This window comes from Drosophila mauritiana, chromosome 2L (genome assembly GCF_004382145.1).
Source record: "Drosophila mauritiana strain mau12 chromosome 2L, ASM438214v1, whole genome shotgun sequence".
Lineage (NCBI taxonomy): Eukaryota > Metazoa > Arthropoda > Insecta > Diptera > Drosophilidae > Drosophila > Drosophila mauritiana.
In genome coordinates, this window is record NC_046667.1 from 19,464,698 (window position 1) to 19,483,254 (window position 18,557).

General features: G+C 44.9%; 9 protein-coding genes across 11 annotated transcripts in view; 3 read left to right on the top strand and 6 right to left on the bottom strand.

The window, feature by feature from the left end:
• The first annotated feature begins 106 nt into the window (after positions 1-106).
• LOC117146661 lies at positions 107-1,415 on the top strand. The gene is made up of 3 exons (XM_033313006.1): positions 107-184; positions 681-1,105; positions 1,164-1,415. The coding sequence occupies exons 2-3, from the start codon at positions 694-696 to the stop codon at positions 1,298-1,300; spliced, it is 549 nt and encodes a 182-aa protein (XP_033168897.1). The 5' UTR covers positions 107-184; positions 681-693; the 3' UTR covers positions 1,301-1,415.
• Positions 1,416-1,480: 65 nt separating this feature from the next.
• LOC117146648 lies at positions 1,481-2,426 on the bottom strand. 2 transcript variants are annotated; one of them, XM_033312993.1, is made up of 4 exons: positions 2,246-2,426; positions 2,070-2,192; positions 1,816-2,001; positions 1,481-1,761 (listed from the first exon to the last, which is right to left on the bottom strand). In XM_033312993.1, exons 1-4 carry the CDS (start codon positions 2,416-2,418, stop codon positions 1,578-1,580), a joined length of 666 nt encoding a protein of 221 aa, XP_033168884.1. In that variant the 5' UTR covers positions 2,419-2,426; the 3' UTR covers positions 1,481-1,577. The 2 variants fall into 2 exon arrangements, with proteins under 2 accessions (XP_033168884.1, XP_033168876.1); XM_033312985.1 differs by having other exon boundaries at positions 1,816-2,004.
• Positions 2,427-2,647: 221 nt separating this feature from the next.
• On the bottom strand, positions 2,648-3,119 carry LOC117146676. Its single transcript, XM_033313032.1, has 2 exons — positions 3,029-3,119; positions 2,648-2,966 (listed from the first exon to the last, which is right to left on the bottom strand). The coding sequence occupies exons 1-2, from the start codon at positions 3,050-3,052 to the stop codon at positions 2,820-2,822; spliced, it is 171 nt and encodes a 56-aa protein (XP_033168923.1). The 5' UTR covers positions 3,053-3,119; the 3' UTR covers positions 2,648-2,819.
• A 21-nt stretch (positions 3,120-3,140) lies between these two features.
• Positions 3,141-3,809, bottom strand: LOC117146667. Its single transcript, XM_033313017.1, has 2 exons — positions 3,661-3,809; positions 3,141-3,599 (listed from the first exon to the last, which is right to left on the bottom strand). Exons 1-2 carry the CDS (start codon positions 3,715-3,717, stop codon positions 3,222-3,224), a joined length of 435 nt encoding a protein of 144 aa, XP_033168908.1. The 5' UTR covers positions 3,718-3,809; the 3' UTR covers positions 3,141-3,221.
• A 216-nt stretch (positions 3,810-4,025) lies between these two features.
• Positions 4,026-5,238, top strand: LOC117146637 (leucine-rich repeat extensin-like protein 3). The gene is made up of 2 exons (XM_033312974.1): positions 4,026-4,137; positions 4,209-5,238. The coding sequence occupies exons 1-2, from the start codon at positions 4,108-4,110 to the stop codon at positions 5,121-5,123; spliced, it is 945 nt and encodes a 314-aa protein (XP_033168865.1). The 5' UTR covers positions 4,026-4,107; the 3' UTR covers positions 5,124-5,238.
• A 329-nt stretch (positions 5,239-5,567) lies between these two features.
• Positions 5,568-6,786, top strand: LOC117140556. Its single transcript, XM_033303555.1, has 6 exons — positions 5,568-5,675; positions 5,733-5,759; positions 5,820-5,975; positions 6,038-6,169; positions 6,234-6,404; positions 6,455-6,786. Exons 1-6 carry the CDS (start codon positions 5,625-5,627, stop codon positions 6,680-6,682), a joined length of 765 nt encoding a protein of 254 aa, XP_033159446.1. The 5' UTR covers positions 5,568-5,624; the 3' UTR covers positions 6,683-6,786.
• A 9-nt stretch (positions 6,787-6,795) lies between these two features.
• On the bottom strand, positions 6,796-8,116 carry LOC117140574. The gene is made up of 2 exons (XM_033303578.1): positions 7,807-8,116; positions 6,796-7,747 (listed from the first exon to the last, which is right to left on the bottom strand). Exons 1-2 carry the CDS (start codon positions 7,861-7,863, stop codon positions 7,205-7,207), a joined length of 600 nt encoding a protein of 199 aa, XP_033159469.1. The 5' UTR covers positions 7,864-8,116; the 3' UTR covers positions 6,796-7,204.
• Positions 8,117-8,207: 91 nt separating this feature from the next.
• LOC117140566 lies at positions 8,208-9,029 on the bottom strand. Its single transcript, XM_033303567.1, has 2 exons — positions 8,912-9,029; positions 8,208-8,848 (listed from the first exon to the last, which is right to left on the bottom strand). Exons 1-2 carry the CDS (start codon positions 8,990-8,992, stop codon positions 8,285-8,287), a joined length of 645 nt encoding a protein of 214 aa, XP_033159458.1. The 5' UTR covers positions 8,993-9,029; the 3' UTR covers positions 8,208-8,284.
• Positions 9,030-10,851: 1,822 nt separating this feature from the next.
• The window catches only part of LOC117140544, a 42,418-nt gene continuing 34,712 nt past the window's right edge, over positions 10,852-18,557 (bottom strand). Inside the window, exons 4-6 of one of the 2 annotated variants that reach the window (XM_033303539.1) lie at positions 12,779-13,378; positions 11,886-12,686; positions 10,852-11,607 (exon numbers count right to left, since the gene is read on the bottom strand). In XM_033303539.1, coding sequence (XP_033159430.1) covers positions 11,404-11,607; positions 11,886-12,686; positions 12,779-13,189 — 1,416 coding nt within the window. In that variant the 5' untranslated portion in view covers positions 13,190-13,378 and the 3' untranslated portion in view covers positions 10,852-11,403. Of the gene's footprint in view, positions 11,608-11,675; positions 11,829-11,885; positions 12,687-12,778; positions 13,379-18,557 lie in introns of those variants that run through there. The other variant, XM_033303546.1, reaches the window with a different exon arrangement.

An 18,557-nucleotide genomic window follows, 5' to 3' on the forward strand; every position in this document is an offset into this window, starting at 1 on the left:
CCACGTTCCGATTGATAACGATTGAATATATCGATATATTGATATTATTAATTTTATACTCGAGTTGCGGTCACATTGTTCTGCACGAAAATACCAAAATATCGAGCAATAATTACCCATCCACATATACTTTCTTTTGTATATTGCCTCCGGTCACATTGTTCAGCAAGTCTAAGAAAAGAAGGTAAAAGTGCTTTAAAAAATGTTTAAATTGCGAAAATTACAAAGTACCTGCGACCACAAAGCTTGAATACAACGAGCGGGATAAGCAAGTCCACATAAATTGGAAAACCAGTTGCCACCGGTTTATATGCCGTTTTCCGGTAGATTTAACCGCCCACCGATTACACAACATCTGTGATGGCTGTGAAAAATGGGAGAATTATGCGGATATTATGCCAAACACAGCACGAAATCGGGAGAAATATATGGCGACATGCCTAGAGGAACAGCAAAACAATGCGATTTCTATGGAAATAGATTCTATAACTTGGCACGTAGTTCTGCTAGCTGTTACATAACCTCCAACTAAGTGGACACCATATATCGGTGAATTCCTAACCCGTGAGATTTCACGGGTGACCGTCTAGTCGGGTGGGAAATTTGGCTTTCGTGGGTCCAACACCTTATGTCTCTCTGCTGATACCTCATAAATTATTATTCATTTTACTCCCTTGCAGACTCTGTGAGAAAATGGCCCTGCGACTAATCAACAGTGCTGTGCTCCGCCAGCTGGCCTCCCAGCTGCCCAAGAGTGCCCAGGTGGGCAGCGTGGCCGCCGTCCACACGCTGGACAAGATCGGCAAGCGGGAGATCGTGGGCTACGGCTGGAACGGCACCGCCTGCTACGCGGATCGCGTGGATTACCCTCTGCCCGCCGTGCGCTTCCGTGAGCCCACCAACGAGATCAACGCTCTGCGCGCCAAGGAGCAGGGAGACTGGAAGAAGCTCAGCACCCAGGAGATCAAGGCCCTGTACCGCGCCAGCTTCTGCCAGACTATCGCCGAGGTCCAGGCTGGATCCGGGGAGTGGAAGCTCCACCTGGGCATTGCACTCCTCTTCTCCGCCGCCGCCATCTGGGTGGCCGTGCTGATGAACCTCTTCGGTAAGCCATTGTCCGCTTCCCTTATGCGGTTATCTATTATTAAGCATTTTCTTTTTAGTGTACGATGAGCTGCCCGTTACCTTCGACGAGGAGCACCAGAAGGCCCAGCTGCAGCGCATCATCGACCTGGAAATCAACCCCGTCACCGGGTTGACCTCCAAGTGGGACTACGAGAACAAGAAGTGGAAGAACTAAGTGCGCTGTCGTTAAATAATTCCGCGATTGTGTGTGATTAAGTTAGCCGACGTCTATGTGTATTAAGTAAAAGCAAGATAGTCGAAATTAAAGTTATGGCTGCTGCCTAAACCAATCGATCTTGGCTCAGTCATCAGTTTCTGCAGGGAAACCCAGCCTCAATGATCAGTTTCAGAGCAGTGATTGTTATTCGATTTATTAACAGACCTTTTAGTGTGTAGATTACAAACTTTTCGTTACTGAAATTGCCACAGGCATAGCCAATTTAATTACCAATTTAATACCTTCTGGAACTCTTATGTCTCATCTTCCGGCTCTTAGATTTTTGAACCTCATTAACAAGGATCTGCAGGGCTTGAGAGGCATTTGTGTTCTTGGCGAATTCCCTTTCAAACATGCGGCCGAATCTTAGGATCAATGGTATCAGATCCGGTGTTATCATTGCTCTCTCTTTTTCGGTTCTAAAAAGGCGGATTTCAAAGACACTGCAAGACGTACAGACGAACACTACTTACACAGCTCCCTTTTGCTTCACCTCTTTCAGGATCTGGACAACGGCTTGAATGTCCCCAAATAATCTGTACTTGTCTTTGGTAGAAATTTCCCCGTCAAAGAATGCCTTCAGTTCGTTGTCAGTAATATTCTTAGCTTGACCCCATTTCTCCAGCTCTGCCGTCTCCTTTTGGACCGCGCTCCGAGCTCTGCTGAAAAGAAGGCAGGCGTTCCTTGATCGCAGAGCATCCGTACTTGATGCAGAAGATGCACCTACCTCCAGTTCGAAATATCCCTAGCTTTTTGCTCCATCTTTTTGAAATGGCCGGATCTGTGTTTGAAAGTCGACTCTTCTTTCTCCTTTGCAACTGCCGCCTTTGGTTCCGCATCTCGGTTAAAGCTGTTGAAAGCGAAATGTATCTATCCTTCAGATCGATCGAATCTGTATCTTACTGTTTGTGCCAATCGTATCCCTCGTATGGAGGCCTGTGCAGATTGTGTGCTCGCAGATGACGCTGTCTGTCCATCTGGGTGTGGTTCTGGTTACCTCTGCTGTCCACCTTGACGAGGAGCAACAGCAGGCAAAGGAGAATGAGGATCGCTGCGGGATGGAGCCTTGATCCCATGGCTGTAGCTTATAGAGTGACAAATTACTTATACGTTAAATCACAATTAAGTGGGCTGAGATGTATTATGGAACCAATCGATTTCCAATTAGTGACAATAGAAAAAAACAACCTATATTTTAAAAAGGGTTACTCATTCTTAAGAAAGTGTCAATTTATATCATAATTACCTATAGAATCCATTTCTCCTCATTTGAAATGTATATCGCTTGGTTAGCAACAATTCCCAATTCAATTTATTATTTACACATTCGAACATTGGAAATGCTCAATTAAGCAGTGATCCATTGATATGATGGACAAGGCTTCCGCTTCCCATTGTCTGGCGAGATCCGAGGCATTATGGCCGTGTAAATGACTTTGTAACGTGCCCTAAGTAATCGCGTGCAATCCCAACCTTGTCAGCGATCAGATGGAGTTATGTTTTTATGGTGGTGCCTCACACGTGCTGGCCAGTTTTTCCAGCGCTTTTCCTTCTCGATGTTATGGAATCCATCGTGGCCCACGACGTGTCTGGGCACTAACAGCTCCAGGCACAAAAAGAGGCACTAATGAGAAAATATAATATATGCGATAAAAATGTCACTATAACTATTATATCTCTACTTACCAAGCAGAAAACAGTCAACCGCATTGGGAAACAATAGACTGACAACTAATTCAATTCGTCATCTTTGAAGTTCTTGGTAAAACCACATAGGGTGTCCCCAATTTCGACGGAATATATTAAAATTATTTAGTTTTTTATTCAATAATCTTCAGAGATTGGTCACAAAACGAAAGGGTATAATGGGTCGCTGGAGCTAAGGACGTGGCGTGGTGAAGGCGTCGTTCCAGGTAGCCCAATGCTTCTCCGTCTTCAGGCTGTGGAAGCCATCATGTGCTCTAACGTGTCGAGGTCCCTTTATATGGCTTCCCGGCTTCACAAATGGATCTCCTCCATTTTCAGGGTCAGGCGAGGCGTTCGGGTCTGGGATGTCCGTGCTATTAACCATACCGGTGCTATTTGTTGGTGATCCTGTGACCTCGGACCCCGCTACTGTGGTCTGAGTAGTTTCTCCGATGGAACTGCCTTCTGTAACTGGAGACGTTTCGCCAGCTGTTGGGGACGCTGGAGATGATTCAGCCGCAGGGGTTTCCTGAGCCTCGAGCGCGGCTACCAAGAATATAGCGATTCCAATCTAGAACAAAGAAACGTTCGATTATGTGCAATAATGAGGGGAATGCCCCATTGGCACTCACCAGCTTCAGTTCAAGTTTCGCCATGCTGTCGTCACACCTGACACATAGTATGTACATATACTGCGTCGAAACCAGAAGCGCCGACTGGGCAAAGCCACCTTTTATAGTCGCTGCGCAGGTGGAATCGATTGGAGCAGTTCCAAATTGATTGAGTGAATCGCTGCCTGACTCTGCGGGCAGAACCAATTCTCTTAGTGGCCAACTGATAGACGGCGATCTTTAATTTGCGAACGCAGCCGGGGAAATTCCGGCAGACGCATCCAACACCTGATGCCAATCGGGTTTTTCGAGAGAGATAGAGAGCTGATTGCTCTGGGGCTGTCTGTAATTGTGGGCTTACCGATTTCCATAATGGTGGGCGATTCTGGAGCTATATAAGTCAGCTATGGCCGGCAGAAAACAATCAGTTTTCGCTTGGCCCTTGCTAGTTGAACTCAGTCGGTTGGGATGTTCATTAAGCTTCTTCTAATCAGCCAGGTTGGTGCCAGATCTTGGCCAGCACAAAATGACACCAACTATGATTAATTTAATATACATTTTAATTCTAGCTCCTGGCTCTAAGCTACGCTCAGTTGTCGCTCGACGAGGCTAAAAAGCAAATCGATGCCTCGCTTTACAGCGAAGAGGAGACTACCGATGATACGCACCTTCCGGAGCCCCACCTTCCCCCGCAATATCAGCCTCATCATCCCCACAAGAAAGTGACCACCACCACTCCCGAGCCGGAAACCACCACTCCGAAGCCAGAATCCACCACGAAGCCCGCTATTGAGCAGGAGGGTGAGGCCACCGCTGCTCCGGATGACGGACTGGGTCAACTGGACGATGGCTTGCAACAAAACAATGATGGCTCTGCGCTCCCAGAGTCCACCACTCCGGAACCGGAAACCACGACCCCTACGACGACCACTACTACAACTACCACCACGCCAAAGCCCCATAAGCATGAGCCCCACTCTCATCCCCATTCTCATTCGCATCCTCAGCCCTATCCATACCCCGTTCAGTATCCCTACCCCCACCCTGGAGTGATATTCTCCGCCGCGGGACCTAAGCTTGCTCCTCCATCGGCCACACCGCCCACTGCTAAAGATGCGGACAAGGAATCGCCGGAGTTGTCTGGATACCCCTCCTATCCGACCTTCAGATCACCGTACTCGCCCTACCAACCACCGGTGTTCCCCCAGCCTCGTAACTGGCCCAGCTTCTCGGGATACGGACCTCCCAGTCCCGGTTACGGATACCCCCACAACCACAATCACAATCACGATGAAGACTCCGGCGAAGATAAGCCCAAGGACAAGTCTGGAGAGGAGGATAAGGACGAGGATGTGGCTCTGAAGCCACCTGGATTTGGCTACCCGCAGGTCTATTTGATTCCCCGAAGACCAGTGATCTCTGTGCCCAGCTTTCCGCGCCCAGGAGGCGGATATGGTTCGCCCTACGGCTACGGACGCTACTAACGCTCTGAGCTAAAAACTGTGAAAAATCTTCTGAGTCCAGATAGTCAATAATATCTTAGTTTTATTTCATTCTTGAAATGTACTTCCTAACACAATAAATAACTTTTAAATTATATTTTCATGAATTTTTAATATTTGTATATAATATTTTAAATCTTTCGATCGTGCGAATCTGAGTACAAGGTTCTTTAATTAATGTGGGACTGCTTGGAGTTTTCTTTCGGTGCATTAAGTACTAGTTCCTAAATTAAAGGCTCCTAGATTCGGGAAAATGATATTTGCTGATTTGCGCATATGAGATTGAGTTATGGGCTTCTGACTTCCCTGTCGTGTAATCCCCAGGCTGATAACCCCGGGCCCCGACGCTCTCACCTTGGTGATTTCCAGTCGGACGGGTTGGGATCGTGGTTGCATTTAATTGCAGCGCATTCCACCCAGTCAACTCATAGTTCTGTCGATCGTCGGAAGTTCGAGACGTGAGTGTCAGTCGAGATCTGCGAGATGTTGCCGCTCCAATTCGTTTTGCTGGGCTGTCTGTTCATCGCTCAGGGGGTAACTATTCATCGGATTGTTCCACAACTTAGGCTTCAATGAGTTCTTTATTTTCAGATATGCCACACTCTGCCGGATCCCAAGGTAAGTTAGCTAGCAAACAATTTAGATAGTATATTTTTTGCAATATTCCATAATCCACAGCTAAGGGTGCCCCGTGAAACTATCAGCATTCCCACGCATCTCTTCAAGCCAGTGAGTCCGAAATCGAGCAGGGAACCCATTTCTAATAGATCCTCCTTAAATGGCGGAAATAGCTCTGCGCTGGTCGAGGCAGATAACGATGTCGAGTTTCTAGAGGTGAATCTCATCCAATACGCTTAATATAAACGGAAATAAATATATATGTATTATCCTTGAAGAGATCTAGCGGTGAAGTGGAGGAGGTGACCGACGCCTACGAAGAGGAGGACGTTCCACTCCGACCTATCCCATTCCAACCTCGATCGTTTTATCCTCAGAGTCCTCCCCGATCCAACGGTTTCCCCATTCGTGTAAGCGTTTTCATAAGTAGTTGCAAATAGTAGTACAATCCGATTGACGACTGAACTATTTCAGCAACCCATCTATGACAATGCATTCCAAACCGATTACAACGTGGGTCCCAGAGGCAGCGGCTTCGACAACAGACCTTTTCCCAGTTCCCCGGATTTCCGTGGCAGAGGCGTTCGACCAATTCCTGACTCCCCATTCCGCAATCAAAACTCAGGAACCTTTGTATCTCGACCGGTAATCTTGTGTTCGTGTTCCTAGCTAAATAACTAATACACCTTCTCCAGGTACCCATGTCATCTAGTGGTTCCATTATCCCCCTAATCTCCGGTGGCCTCAGTGTTCCGACTGGTAGAAGTGGTCCCCTTGGTTCCGGGGGCTCTTCGAACAACTTTTACCGGAGCGAGTCCTATAGCTACACCTCGGACGGAAGAGGACCTCCCCAGATCGAGCGCGACTTGTACGACTCACGGGATGGATTTGGATCATCTTTCCGAATAGAAGCTTATGTATGAAAGTTCCGAGTTCTCAAAAATAACTAGTTGAGGCTGCTAGAGATTATACTGACTTGTCTGTCTAATGTAAAGATTCTTTGCTTTACAAATAATTAGTTATTTTACTTTCTGCATGTTTTATTTATTAGACTTAATAACAAGTGTATTGAATAGGAGGAATGAAAATCATTAAAACTTTCGAATTGAAACCTGACAGTTTACAAAACTATAAAAGGTATATTAAGGTATTCAATGCCTTAGCAAAATGAATTCCACTTTTCTTACGTCATTCCTGTACTAAGTAGTAAACACTTAATAGCGTATTTATTATATGCTCATTGATTGTTAAATCAGCTGCAATATGTAATCAATTTTTAGCTTCCGGCGAGCGTGCTAATATGATACAAATCATGAACTCTGGACTACTGGTTTTGATACTTGAAGGCAGTTACTGTAAATTATATATACGTTCTGCTTATGTATCTGTTAGTACTTGGTTTAAAGCTAAATGTACTTGAAACATATTTATGTGTATATGTTTATTCAAATGAAATCAGAGTTGGTTAACTTGTCCAGCTTCTCATAGATATCCTTCTCGTTCTTAAAATCATTAAACTGCTTGACCAACTCCGCGTTCCTGGCCAACCGACTGTCGGACCATGTGCTCATGTACTTCTCCACCTTCTGCTCTACGGTTTTCAGAGTAGTTTCCAAATTTCTTTCCAGGATCTGCTCCAGGTCCTCAACTCCGTGCTGTATGAATAGCTGGACCACAACCTCGTCAGCTTCCGATTCGAATTCTTTGCTGCCTGCTATCGAAATGATGCTTTCCAATTCCTCAAGAGCATCCTCCAGTCTATTCAGTTCGAATGAATCATCGAAGTCCAGGGTGTCCAAGGCCGCGACGAAGTCCTTAAGCTCCCTGAGAATGTGTCCTTTGGAGTTCGGTGGTAAAATGAGTTCGGCCTCGTCGATGACCAGTTGGAAGACATGTCTCAGCTGTTCCATGGCATCTGTTACCATTTGAAAGAGTTCACTGGACACTTCGAATTGTAACTGCCATTTGTTAATGGGAGGCGCTGCAAGCTGCAAGTTAAAAGTTAAAGTTTATTCCAGAAGGATATTAGCGAGTCTAAGGATCTTACCGAAAGCTGGAGGGCAGCTACTGCGACTAGAAAAGTCCAAGTTAATCTGCTAGCCATGATTTGAAACTGTATCTAGTCTCTATCGAACTGATTCCTTTTATAATCCCTCTCTTAATTTCACAAAGTTGATACAAAATGGGATAATGACTGTAATCAGTCTTCAGAAATCGGTGAGCGTGATAAGAACGAGCGCTGCCCCTTGCTATTTTAATTAGTGGGTAGTGGAATCCATGTATTTTGTGATTATAAAGTCGTATAGTTCCAAGTCACGATAATATCTTTATTGCTTTAAAGTATCAGTTCCCGAGATCTACACATGTCGATCAGGCAGTTGGAAATTTTCCGGAAGTTAAACGGCATTTTTTCAGGAATGAAGTCCTCGTATAAAAAGATTCCAAATATTTTTGTTTAAAGTACATGTCTCATTTTATTACAGTTCCTAATTCTATGATATTGTTTAAATATTTAGCTATTAATCTTAAGCCTTCGTCCATATACCACTGGCCACTCCCTGGACCAAAGCCTGAGCCAATTTGGTGTAGTCCATTAGCTGGAGCTCAGGAAGTTGGCTCTTCAGGTTCTGGGGAAACTCCAAGAAGGTTGTGATCAGACCGTCCTCAGTTTCGGTGGCCAATTGGGTGACGTTGGAAACCAATTCAGCCCTGTCTTGTCGACTGAGTCGCAGGTACTTGGTGAGATGCGGCTTGACCTTGGCGAAGAATCTGCGGATGGCGATCTTCTCGCCGGGAAGAACCTCGACGAGCAACTTATCTGGAGTCTTGTGGTACATGAGGTCGCTGTTTATCCAGGCGAAGATATAGAAGGCAGTGCTGTAGTAGTCCTCGTTCCCAGCAACCAGGTCGAGCTCCTCGAAGTACTGCCGATCGATGGTTTCGTTGGCCGGAAGAGCCGGAAGTCTTTGGCGGGCATCTTCGATGGTCGAGTAGAGCACCTGATTGAAGAGCCTCTCCACCGCCTGAATTGTGTCTCCCGCCAAGATGGTAGGGCTGCGCTCTTTCACTTGGGCCGAGTCCGCCAGAGCCTGGCAGTCGAGAGGAAAATCAATAAGTTCCTTATCTAATCCGCCGCCGACTCACCGACTCACCAGGCAGATAAGACCCAGAAGCACCCAGCAGCAAGTGCTGCCGCCGATAAGAAACCTCGAACTGCGCCCTGATCTCGCCATGCTCCTCTGATCGCTGCTCGATTTAGACTGATCATGCCGGACGGATGCCAAACGGTCTCCCCACCCAAACAATCTCGACTGGCTTAGGTTTTGTTTGTTTTATTAAGCGCAAGTAGAAAATATCTCAAGTACTGTTTATTCGAATTTCGTAGAGTGAGCAAATTAATGGCCATTAATGTTCGTTCGTGATTTTCTATTTAAGCTAGCTAGGAAAAAAAGATGCCGTCTAGTCGAATGTTAGTAGTAATCTGCATACACACGAGTAACATTAACAATTAGATTTGTAAATTACACATCTTAGCATATACTTAGGTTAGGCATATACAAGCTACTGCATTCTCGTATTGATCCGGACTATATATATATATATTCATATTCAGCATTTATAAATTGGCTTGTAACGGGAAGGAAGTTGTCCGGATAATCAAAATATTCTTTATCTTTTGTACATTTACAACATTTTCAATCTTATCTCTGAAGTTTATTAAAATGTTTTTTTAAATGAATGTAATGTGAAGAAAAGAGATTGGATTACCAAAACATCCTTAATATCTAAATCTTTTAAGGTTGTAAAAAATAAAAAAATTAATACAAATTCTTTTGTATGAGAAATATGAATACGTGAAAAATGTAACGAAGAGTGAAAAATCATTGCTTAAATCATATCGGTTACATAAGTTTATAAAAATCAAGGAGCGTTTGGCATGCGATAAACGTCCTTATAACTATTTCATTTTGTATCTCTGCAAAAGTACTTATGCATAAGTCTTATTAAATTTACGTTCAGAATAACACGCTTTACCCGCGATTGTTGGCAAACACACTGGCATTTCCAACAATCAGCCTAAAATAATTAAATTAACGACCAATTGACTGAGGAATGCATACTTTATAGTTCAATACTGGAAATGTTTTGTTTTGAACAATTTTAATCCGCATTTCGAGATAACACACGTATGTAGGTACACATTGTATCAGGACAATCACTGAAACACCAAGTTGCATATTGATATATATTTGATATAAGTTATTTCGCATATATACATCGCTTGTTGTGTCGCAGCTGTCCAGGCATTGTACTGATTTGGCTTTAAATATATTTATGTATTCTTTATAATTGAGACCTGATAGCAGCCATTGTCGAAGTTCACACCTAAGGAGTTGCTTATACTAACGCTGATATTTGGATTAAATCTGTACAGTATTTTACGAGTTCTCAAGGTACATCTGACATTCAGGACATTGGGGCCATGCAGACCCCAATAGTCGATAACAAGTTATAAAATAATCGTGGCAAAATGCAAAAATAATATGCTTCTTTCTTATGCTAGCTAGAGTTCTTAAATACTTATAAATGGCTAGTAATAGTTAGTAAGAAAATATACTCATATATATTTATGATCAATTGTAAATTCTGTTATCTTGAAGACAGTCCATGGAGTAGAGCTTACAACTAGGTCGAATATCAATAGAGAAGTATGTTCTAACATTTTTTGGTTGTATAGTTTTCAAAAGCAAGTCGAAATGCTTTATATGTGTAAACGAAGGTTCAGAGAAGCTCTTAAACGTTGCGGAAATATATAGGTAATATTATCGATTAACACTTTGCTTACACATAAATATGCATTTGTTCTTACTGGCTATTTAGTAATACCTTGAGTAAATTTTTATAATATCCTTTCTAGCCTATTTTCACCCACGATTCTGGGACTGACTGGAGCTACTCACCATTCAACATCTGGGATTTGGAAATATTGTCCTCGAGTACACTTTCCGTTCTTTGTAAGAAATATCTGACTTACGGTTGGCGAAATTTTTCATACGCTTCTTGTAAAGTGTGAAAATCATAGACAGAAAAATAAGTTTTAAAAATGATTTATTTGTTTTGTGAGAAACTATGTGTAATGTTAAGTCAAAATGCAGTTCCGTTTCTGTAAAACTTAAGCTTAACTTAAGTAAGTGCATAGTCTACCAAACTAGGCGCAGGATAAATGTCAAGGAAACAAATGTTACAAAAGAGAATCATGTTAAAGCAACTGAAGTAGGCACTACAGAGACGGAGGAAGAAAACGTGTTTACTTTTTATCACAATTGCGTATGAAAAATTTCTTTAATTGCTAGAAGCCGCCACGCCCACCGCCGCCCCCGCCGCTCGAGCCCGCCAGTCCCGCTGCCGATTGCCGGGGCACCAGGATGCGCGGCAAGGTCAGCGACCTCTTGGGAAAGCCGTGTCTGCTGCCCTGCGGCTCCTGGGGGGCGGAGATCGAAGTCGAGGTCGAGGTCGCAGCCGAGGTCGAGGTCGTTGGCTCCGCGCTCTCCCTCCGCGGACGAGGTTCCATCGCCGCCTCCGGCTGGCCGTTCTTCACCCCCTCCGTTGACCTCTGGGACTCTCCGTCCGGCTGCTGCGAATGTCACGCATATGACTGCGCCGCCTGCGGCATCATGCCGCCGGAGTAGCCGCCGTCCAGGCCAGGAGGCCGCTCCACCAGGTTCTTGAGACGGCCTCGCAGCTCCTCCAGACTCTTGGACTTCGCCTTGTTGATGCGCTTGTACTTGACGTCCTTGGGCTTGGTCACCGAGCGATGGTTGAGCATGACCCGGTTGTAGTTGGTGACCTGGAAAGGGATATATACATTAACTATGCATGTAAGATAGAAAGATTTATGATTCATTGGAAAAGCCAAAGATTCGTTTAATACATTTAATTCAAAGATTTTGTGCTATGCAGGAAAACAAAAAGTATTTCATCTAGTAAAGTTTCATAATTTACTAAACGTTATAAGTCTATTTCGCAATCTAAGAAAATGGGAATTCCCTCCATTGGCCCAACATTATCCTGAAATTTAAAATTTAAGTGCAACATTTTGCAGTTTAATCTTTACTTTTCAGTTACCTGGGTTTTTCCGTTGGGCGGATCCTGGACTCCTCCTTGTGTCGATGGTGGAGGAGATGGTGGCTGCAGCTGGGGGACCTTGACACTGAGTGTGGTGCACGGAGAGTCGTGGCTGGGAGATCTTTTGAGGGCTCCCAGTTGGCGTCTTGGAATGGTGGATCCGCCGTCGACGGGCGATGAATCTTTGGCTTTGTCCGCGGTCGAGGGACTGGCGGCGTCTATCTGGCCCTCGGTCGAGCTGGAGCTGAGAGCCTTGTCGGAGCGGTTCTTGAACTTGTCCCGCTTCTCGGCCACGTCCGTGGTGGGTTCGGGATCCTCCTCGACGGAGTAAACCGTTTCCAGGATATCGGGACGCCGCAGGAAGCAGTTGTTCCGCCGGGCCGCTCCGTACTTGTTGTGATTCGTCTCGATTGCATCGGATATGGACCGCACTATGGTGATGCCATCGCTGCCCAGCACGCCGCCCAATCCGCCAGCGCCACTACTCTTCCGTCGCGTCCCCAATGTCATCGGGCTGTCCGAGTCGATGTCCTCCAGCACCACCGCCGAATCCGAGTCGTTAAGGGAGTCCAGCTCGTTGGCATAGCTAGCTTCAATGGTCTCCAGCCCGTGATCCACCAGGCGGGAGGACAGGGTGTCGATGATCTTCTGCTGACGCTGGATGGTCAACTCCCGATGGTTCAATAGACTGGCTATCTGCTTCTGCTTCCGCTTCAGCCGGGATTCCAGGAGCAAGAGCTGCGAGGTCAACGAGTTCATCTGATCGGATTTCTCCTTCTGGTAACGATAGTGCTGCTGGACCTGAGGACAGGAATTAAAGATGGCCATTTAGGGTGTGGACTTGGGCAATCACTTTTCGAAATATTTTAAATATAATAGAAGGATAATCTCACCTGCATGGCATATGCCTTGCGCCACTTCATGATGTGCTCCGTCTGGAAGCGCACCTTGGAGCGCAGCTCCTCGATAATGGCTCTGGCTGTGTGGAGGTCCTTGGGATCCTGGTTCATCATGTTCAGACGCAAGTTGCTCGTGTGTATCGAAACGGGAACGGGCGGTGGCCACTGAAATTCCAACGGTGGCTGGTTCACGTCCGTTGGCAGGGAGCCTCTCGGCTGGGCGGTCTTGGCTTTCGGCGTGGAGGGAACGGTGCCAGCTCCACTGGGGCCACCGCCTGCTCCACCCACCCGATCCACTCCTGCAGTGCCAGGATCCACTGATTGCGGCGCCTGAGGTTGCTTCTGTATGCTGCACGCCATGCTGCTGATGGTTTTGGCAAATTGTGTCGCCCGACCGGCGTACATTTGGCCGAGATATATTCGATGCAGCTGGATGGCTGGTTGGCTCGTTGGCTGTCTGGCTGGCTGACTCGATGGCTATATCTTTTCCAGCCCGATGTGTGTGCTCACGCCGGGGCTATCTGCCCGGCCAGCATGCAAAACCCGGCTGCCGCTCGATGGATGTGCACTGGTCCGGAGCCGAGAACGTGCTGACTGCAAGAGGATGCAAGGGGGTTTTTATTAATAGTCAATATTTACAGCTCGAGTGAAACGAATAGCAGCAACATATTTACTTAAACTTAAGCCATTTTGAGTGCTTCCTTGGGCACTGCATTGTCCAGTTTGCTATTTATTCCTGTGTATTCGAATAACTTGCCTCGACTGTGCGGGCAAAGTAGGTTTTCAACAGTCCCTTATTCACCCCAGGAAGCTTGGTTAAAACTCAAATTACGTATACGCCCCATGGCACGGATGCGACAGATGCCACAATGCAAATTCCATTACAATGCCAGGCAGAGAGCCGCACCGAGCAGAAAATGTCATAATGCATAAAATGAATTACATTAAGCTACCATTAAAGTTAAATTCGGTGCATTGGATGCATTTATTCAGGCCACCCACTGTGCGCTCCTTTATACAATTATAATTAGTGTTTTAAGTATATATTTGAATATATTAGCCCGTGGCCCATTGACGCGCCCCAACTGAAATGTGAAACTGACCGTAAAATGCTGCAACCTGCGGTTTAATTTCACCCACAGATAAGAGTCGGGAATCCCTTTAACAGTTCCCCCTTTTATCGGTGGGGGGATGGAGTGAGCTTGGAATTTATGAGCTTATGACTATGCCATTGTCTGGTAAGCCTGATTAGCTGAGTGATTTTAATTATATTTTACACAGCAATGCGTTTGCCGAGGTGTGGGAAAAATCAAACACTTAAATATGCCTAATGATTTTGCTGGAAAGTAATTAGGTTTTGATTTCGGATAAGAATTAAGCCATTACCGTCACGTCCAATTAAAGAGCTCCGTGGCTGTTTAAGCGGCTTCAAGTGCATCTGCAGTGCGTGGAACTCTAATGAGTTCCGCAGAAATGGTTCACGTCGCTGCTCCTCTAAGCCCAGATAAATTGAAATTATCCATATAATCTGTTCCGTAGCTCGGCCATGAACAAAAACCATCTGAGATGCCAGGAAAACGGAAAGACAGCGACAAACAAAAGGAACAGAAGCCGAGGAAGCCCAGCAAGCAAGAACCACATTTTTAACATTTTCATTTAAAATACCTTTCAGCTTTAATTTGTGCAATTCATCAGCAGAGTCAAGTTGAGCTGAGTTGACTGACTTGGGAACTTCCGTTTCCAGCGGCATGGGGAATGAGGAATGCTGTTTGGCCAAGAACATGCAATTGAAAACTATTAGCAAAAGTGCCAGACACGCAATCTGCAGTCTGGGATCCAATGAAAGTTAAAGGCAATCCATGCTCGCATCCTCAGTAGGGATTGCAACTGCAACTTGCCCCATTTGCCGACTCATTCATCACTCTTAATTATGACAATCGCACACGAGCGATGGGAAATCGCCAAGTTCTCACTCGGATGCCTAATTAAATTTTGTTCACCTGCTAGTTTCGAGTAATGGGAATCTCCCCGAGGGTCAATCTTCATTTGGAACTTCGATTTATGTTGCAATTCACTTAGGTCTTAATTAAAACGCTGGCGAATTGATGAGGAATTCTTGGCTTTACAAGTTGCTAACTGACTGACTGCCGCCATCAATTAGGTAAGTGTAGTAAAATTTATCGGAAGTAGAGTGAGTACTAATTGCCTTTAAATAATTGTAACGATGAACGCGATGTATACAAAGGTAGATACTTCAATAATTTTATCGATATCAAGTACTTTGGATAGATAAAATATTTTCCATTTATGCATATCTAATCTAAACAGCAAGTTGCTAACCCAGTTGGATACATAACAAATTTAGTTTTATCTGTATGTTTAATTAACAAATTCGACACTGTCATTTGCAGATGTCCTTGGCTTCCACAGAAAATGGCCGGAATGACAGAAATTCTGCCCCTGAGTCATATTCGTTGGCCACGAGTATGCCAATAACCACCGGTAAATTGAATCCGTAAGCGGACAGCTTAAACTTGACACCTGACCTCCTGGCCAAATTCGGAATGCCAGGTGGAGATGGCCTTGCTTCCCATCCTGTCGGCCTATTTTGGATGGTCCAGTGTGAGGATTGCATGGGGTTTCGATGGCCAGACAGTGGCTGCAAAATGTTTGCGGCCTGGGGGTAATTAATTATGCCTGTCCTACAGCTGCGGTCCCTTTTTTGTGCGTAATGTGGCTGGAACTGTGTGTTTATGTGATGAACGTGATTTTTACACAGTTTTTACAGTTTGCAGCCTGGGAGCAGAACGGCAAACGAGCAAATAAAGTGGCCTGAAACGACAGCGAGGGCAAATAACCCTCTGAACCCCAGTCGCATCCTCCATGTCAGGAAGTTGCACGAGCTCATGGAGGACTTGTGTCCAGCCCTGTTGTCCCTGAAAGGCCGGCTGCTCTTGGACTGTTTGTTTTGCCTTGACCACGACCACCAAAACATGAAAGGACACTATTAATGATGTTAGACGTCATCACAGCCCTTCAGCAAACAACAACCCCTCTCCCCAGGAAGTTTAATTCGGGTAGTTGCCTACCTGTGTAACTCGATAAAGACTCGCCTGAGGATCTAATAGTTCAGAGTTGTTAAATGAAACAGCCTTTAGTTTAACTCCGCATTTCGCTGGGGATACCCCTCGTTTTTGATGTTCTACAGGGAAAGAGTTAGCAATCACTAACTCACTACACGGAAAACATAATATTCAATATCAAGTAGGTTTGTAAGGATTAATATAAGTTGATTTAACTTCTTCGATATGAACATCCGTAATATATTATATTCTTTTGGTGTACAAAATATCCAAAACTTTCCACGTGTATTTTCACGTAAAATTCCCCTCGAACTCTAGCAGATAATTCGCATGCCGTAATAGTTGGCTTGAGTTGGCGAAATTTAGGGCCTTTGGCACAATTTCTTGGTAGTGGCTCAGTAAATTCCGAGACATTAGCCAGGAGTTATCTTATTGTGTTTTCCCAGAAATTACCATCGCTAGGCTCCTGCGAACTTTTTGGGGTCTGGGCCAGCTGGGCAGGATACTCGAGTCCTGTGCGTCGCCAACTCTCCACTTTTATAGGTGGAACGTGACCGTAATAAGCCGTTTTACACGCAAATTTGCCAGCCCCGCTGAAAGAAATGCGTTGCCCCAGCGCATTAAATATTTATCCAATCAATAAAGCATATTTCGCTGGCTGTCCTCGAACATTACACTTTTTTCTACCCCAACTGCTTCTTCAATTACCTGGAACACAGGATGTCGGGATGTCTGGCAGTATTTTCCCGAGCGCTTTTCACTTTTCTCCTTCGCCCTTTATTATTTGCAATCTGAAGTTTTTCACTTTCCGCTCGGCTACTTTATATTCGCCTTTTTTGGCACACACTCCATCGCGACTTCTTATCTCTTATCACTTTCAGGCCTCTGAGCAGGCGGAATTTCGGAATTATTTACCACGCACGGCAAACATTTCTCAACTCGCATATGTTGCTTGTTAGCCGATGTTTGTTTGCCTTCGTTGTTTGTTTGTTTGTTTGCCAGCCGTTCAGATTATGCGTGAGTAGCTGAAATGGATTCGATTTTCCAAACTTCAGGCAAACACCACCCACTTTCGGTTCGAATGTGAATCCTTTAGGAGTTGGATTCCACCTCGACTAAAGTAGTTGGATGAAGCCTTAAAACAGAGAGCTTGGGAGGAAATCCTGGCCGGTGCATCGATTCGTGTTCAATTTAACACTCGGAAAGCTGCTCTTAGCCAATTGACCATTAAGTGAGTTGTTTCAGCCACATTGCCCCTTCCTGTGGGTTAATCGTTTCTACCGGTTCTTCTGCTCATTTATTCCACATAATCGCGCTTAATGCTCAGCATTAATTAAATGGCTTCAAGCTCGCATTACCCAGCACGGAAAATGCGCAGGACACTGGAGGACCCTACAGCTAAAAGGATATAGTACCTCCAACCAGTGCCATAATTTGTGGTAGCTGCATAAAATTATATTATAAAAAGGAGACTTTAATCGCTCTTAATGACTTCATGGCAGCGGCTCAAAAAAGGAGTATTTAAAAGGAATATTCAAAAAGCTAAAGTTACTTTGAAAGCCAATAGAAAAACACCTTCTTCATAAACTGAAGTATGTATATTTTATAAAATAATTGTTCCTAATACTTAATTGATAAAGTACCAACTATTTATACAGTGAGTCCAATAACCAACACCACTGCCATCGTGTGTGCCAAATGAAGTGCAGCGATGCCAAAGTTAAATGACTGTAAGCTCATCTCCGTAATCACGGAACACCATCCCACTCCTGGACAGTTGGCCACCGGAGTGGGTAAAGCCTGCTATATACCAGGACTCCACCGGAATCCCGTCTCACTTTTCAGTTTGCTAGTTTGCAATCAAAACCAGCTGTTGCCTCTTTATGGCATTTTAATTAAATTGTAATAGCTGCAAAGCAGCGATACTGAAAAGCTGAAGCAGTGCATAATTATAAGCCTATTGGAGTCTATATCAGCTACGACTTCCTACAAATTTGTCATTGGGTATATTTAATTTAAGATTTATTGTTATTCATGCAGTGTTTAGACAATGGTTGCTGGTTGTTTGTTAGGTTACTCATAAGGGATATTCAATTTGTGAGTGCGAGATGCACTTTCAAGCACTTTGGGAAAGTATCTTCTTAATTGAAATCTTACTACCTTCCAAACCTTCAGCCGCACCGGTAAACTAATTGAAAAAATCCATTTAACAATCCAAATTTCAGCAGAAAACGGGACTTCGTGAGTGCACTTTTCCTATTCATTGCTGTGTTATTTGCGCTTACTTTCCACCGATTGTTTTGGAGCCTTTTGTGCCAAACAATGGCATCCAGATCCCCACATGCAGGCACGTAGATACATTTATCTGCAGCGTGGTCTGGGCTGGGCAAGTTGGCTTAAAGCTGTAAAGTTGCAACCATTTTCTGGGTGGGCGTGGCCAGGTGCTGCCAAGGCATCCAACTGGGCGGCGAGTGTAATATATTCCTGTCAAGCTGTGCACCACCACCACCCTGGGCTTCTTCCACTCCCTTGCCCATTTCCCAGTCCTCCGGGTCGGGTCGGGTCCTTTCACGCCCCCTCCTTTGGTTTATATATGCGACTCCAAGCTGGGCAGATAGCCACGTAGCTTTGACATTACATTGATTGACTTTTGATGTCTGCGTACTATGTGGGTCTAGGCCATCACTCTC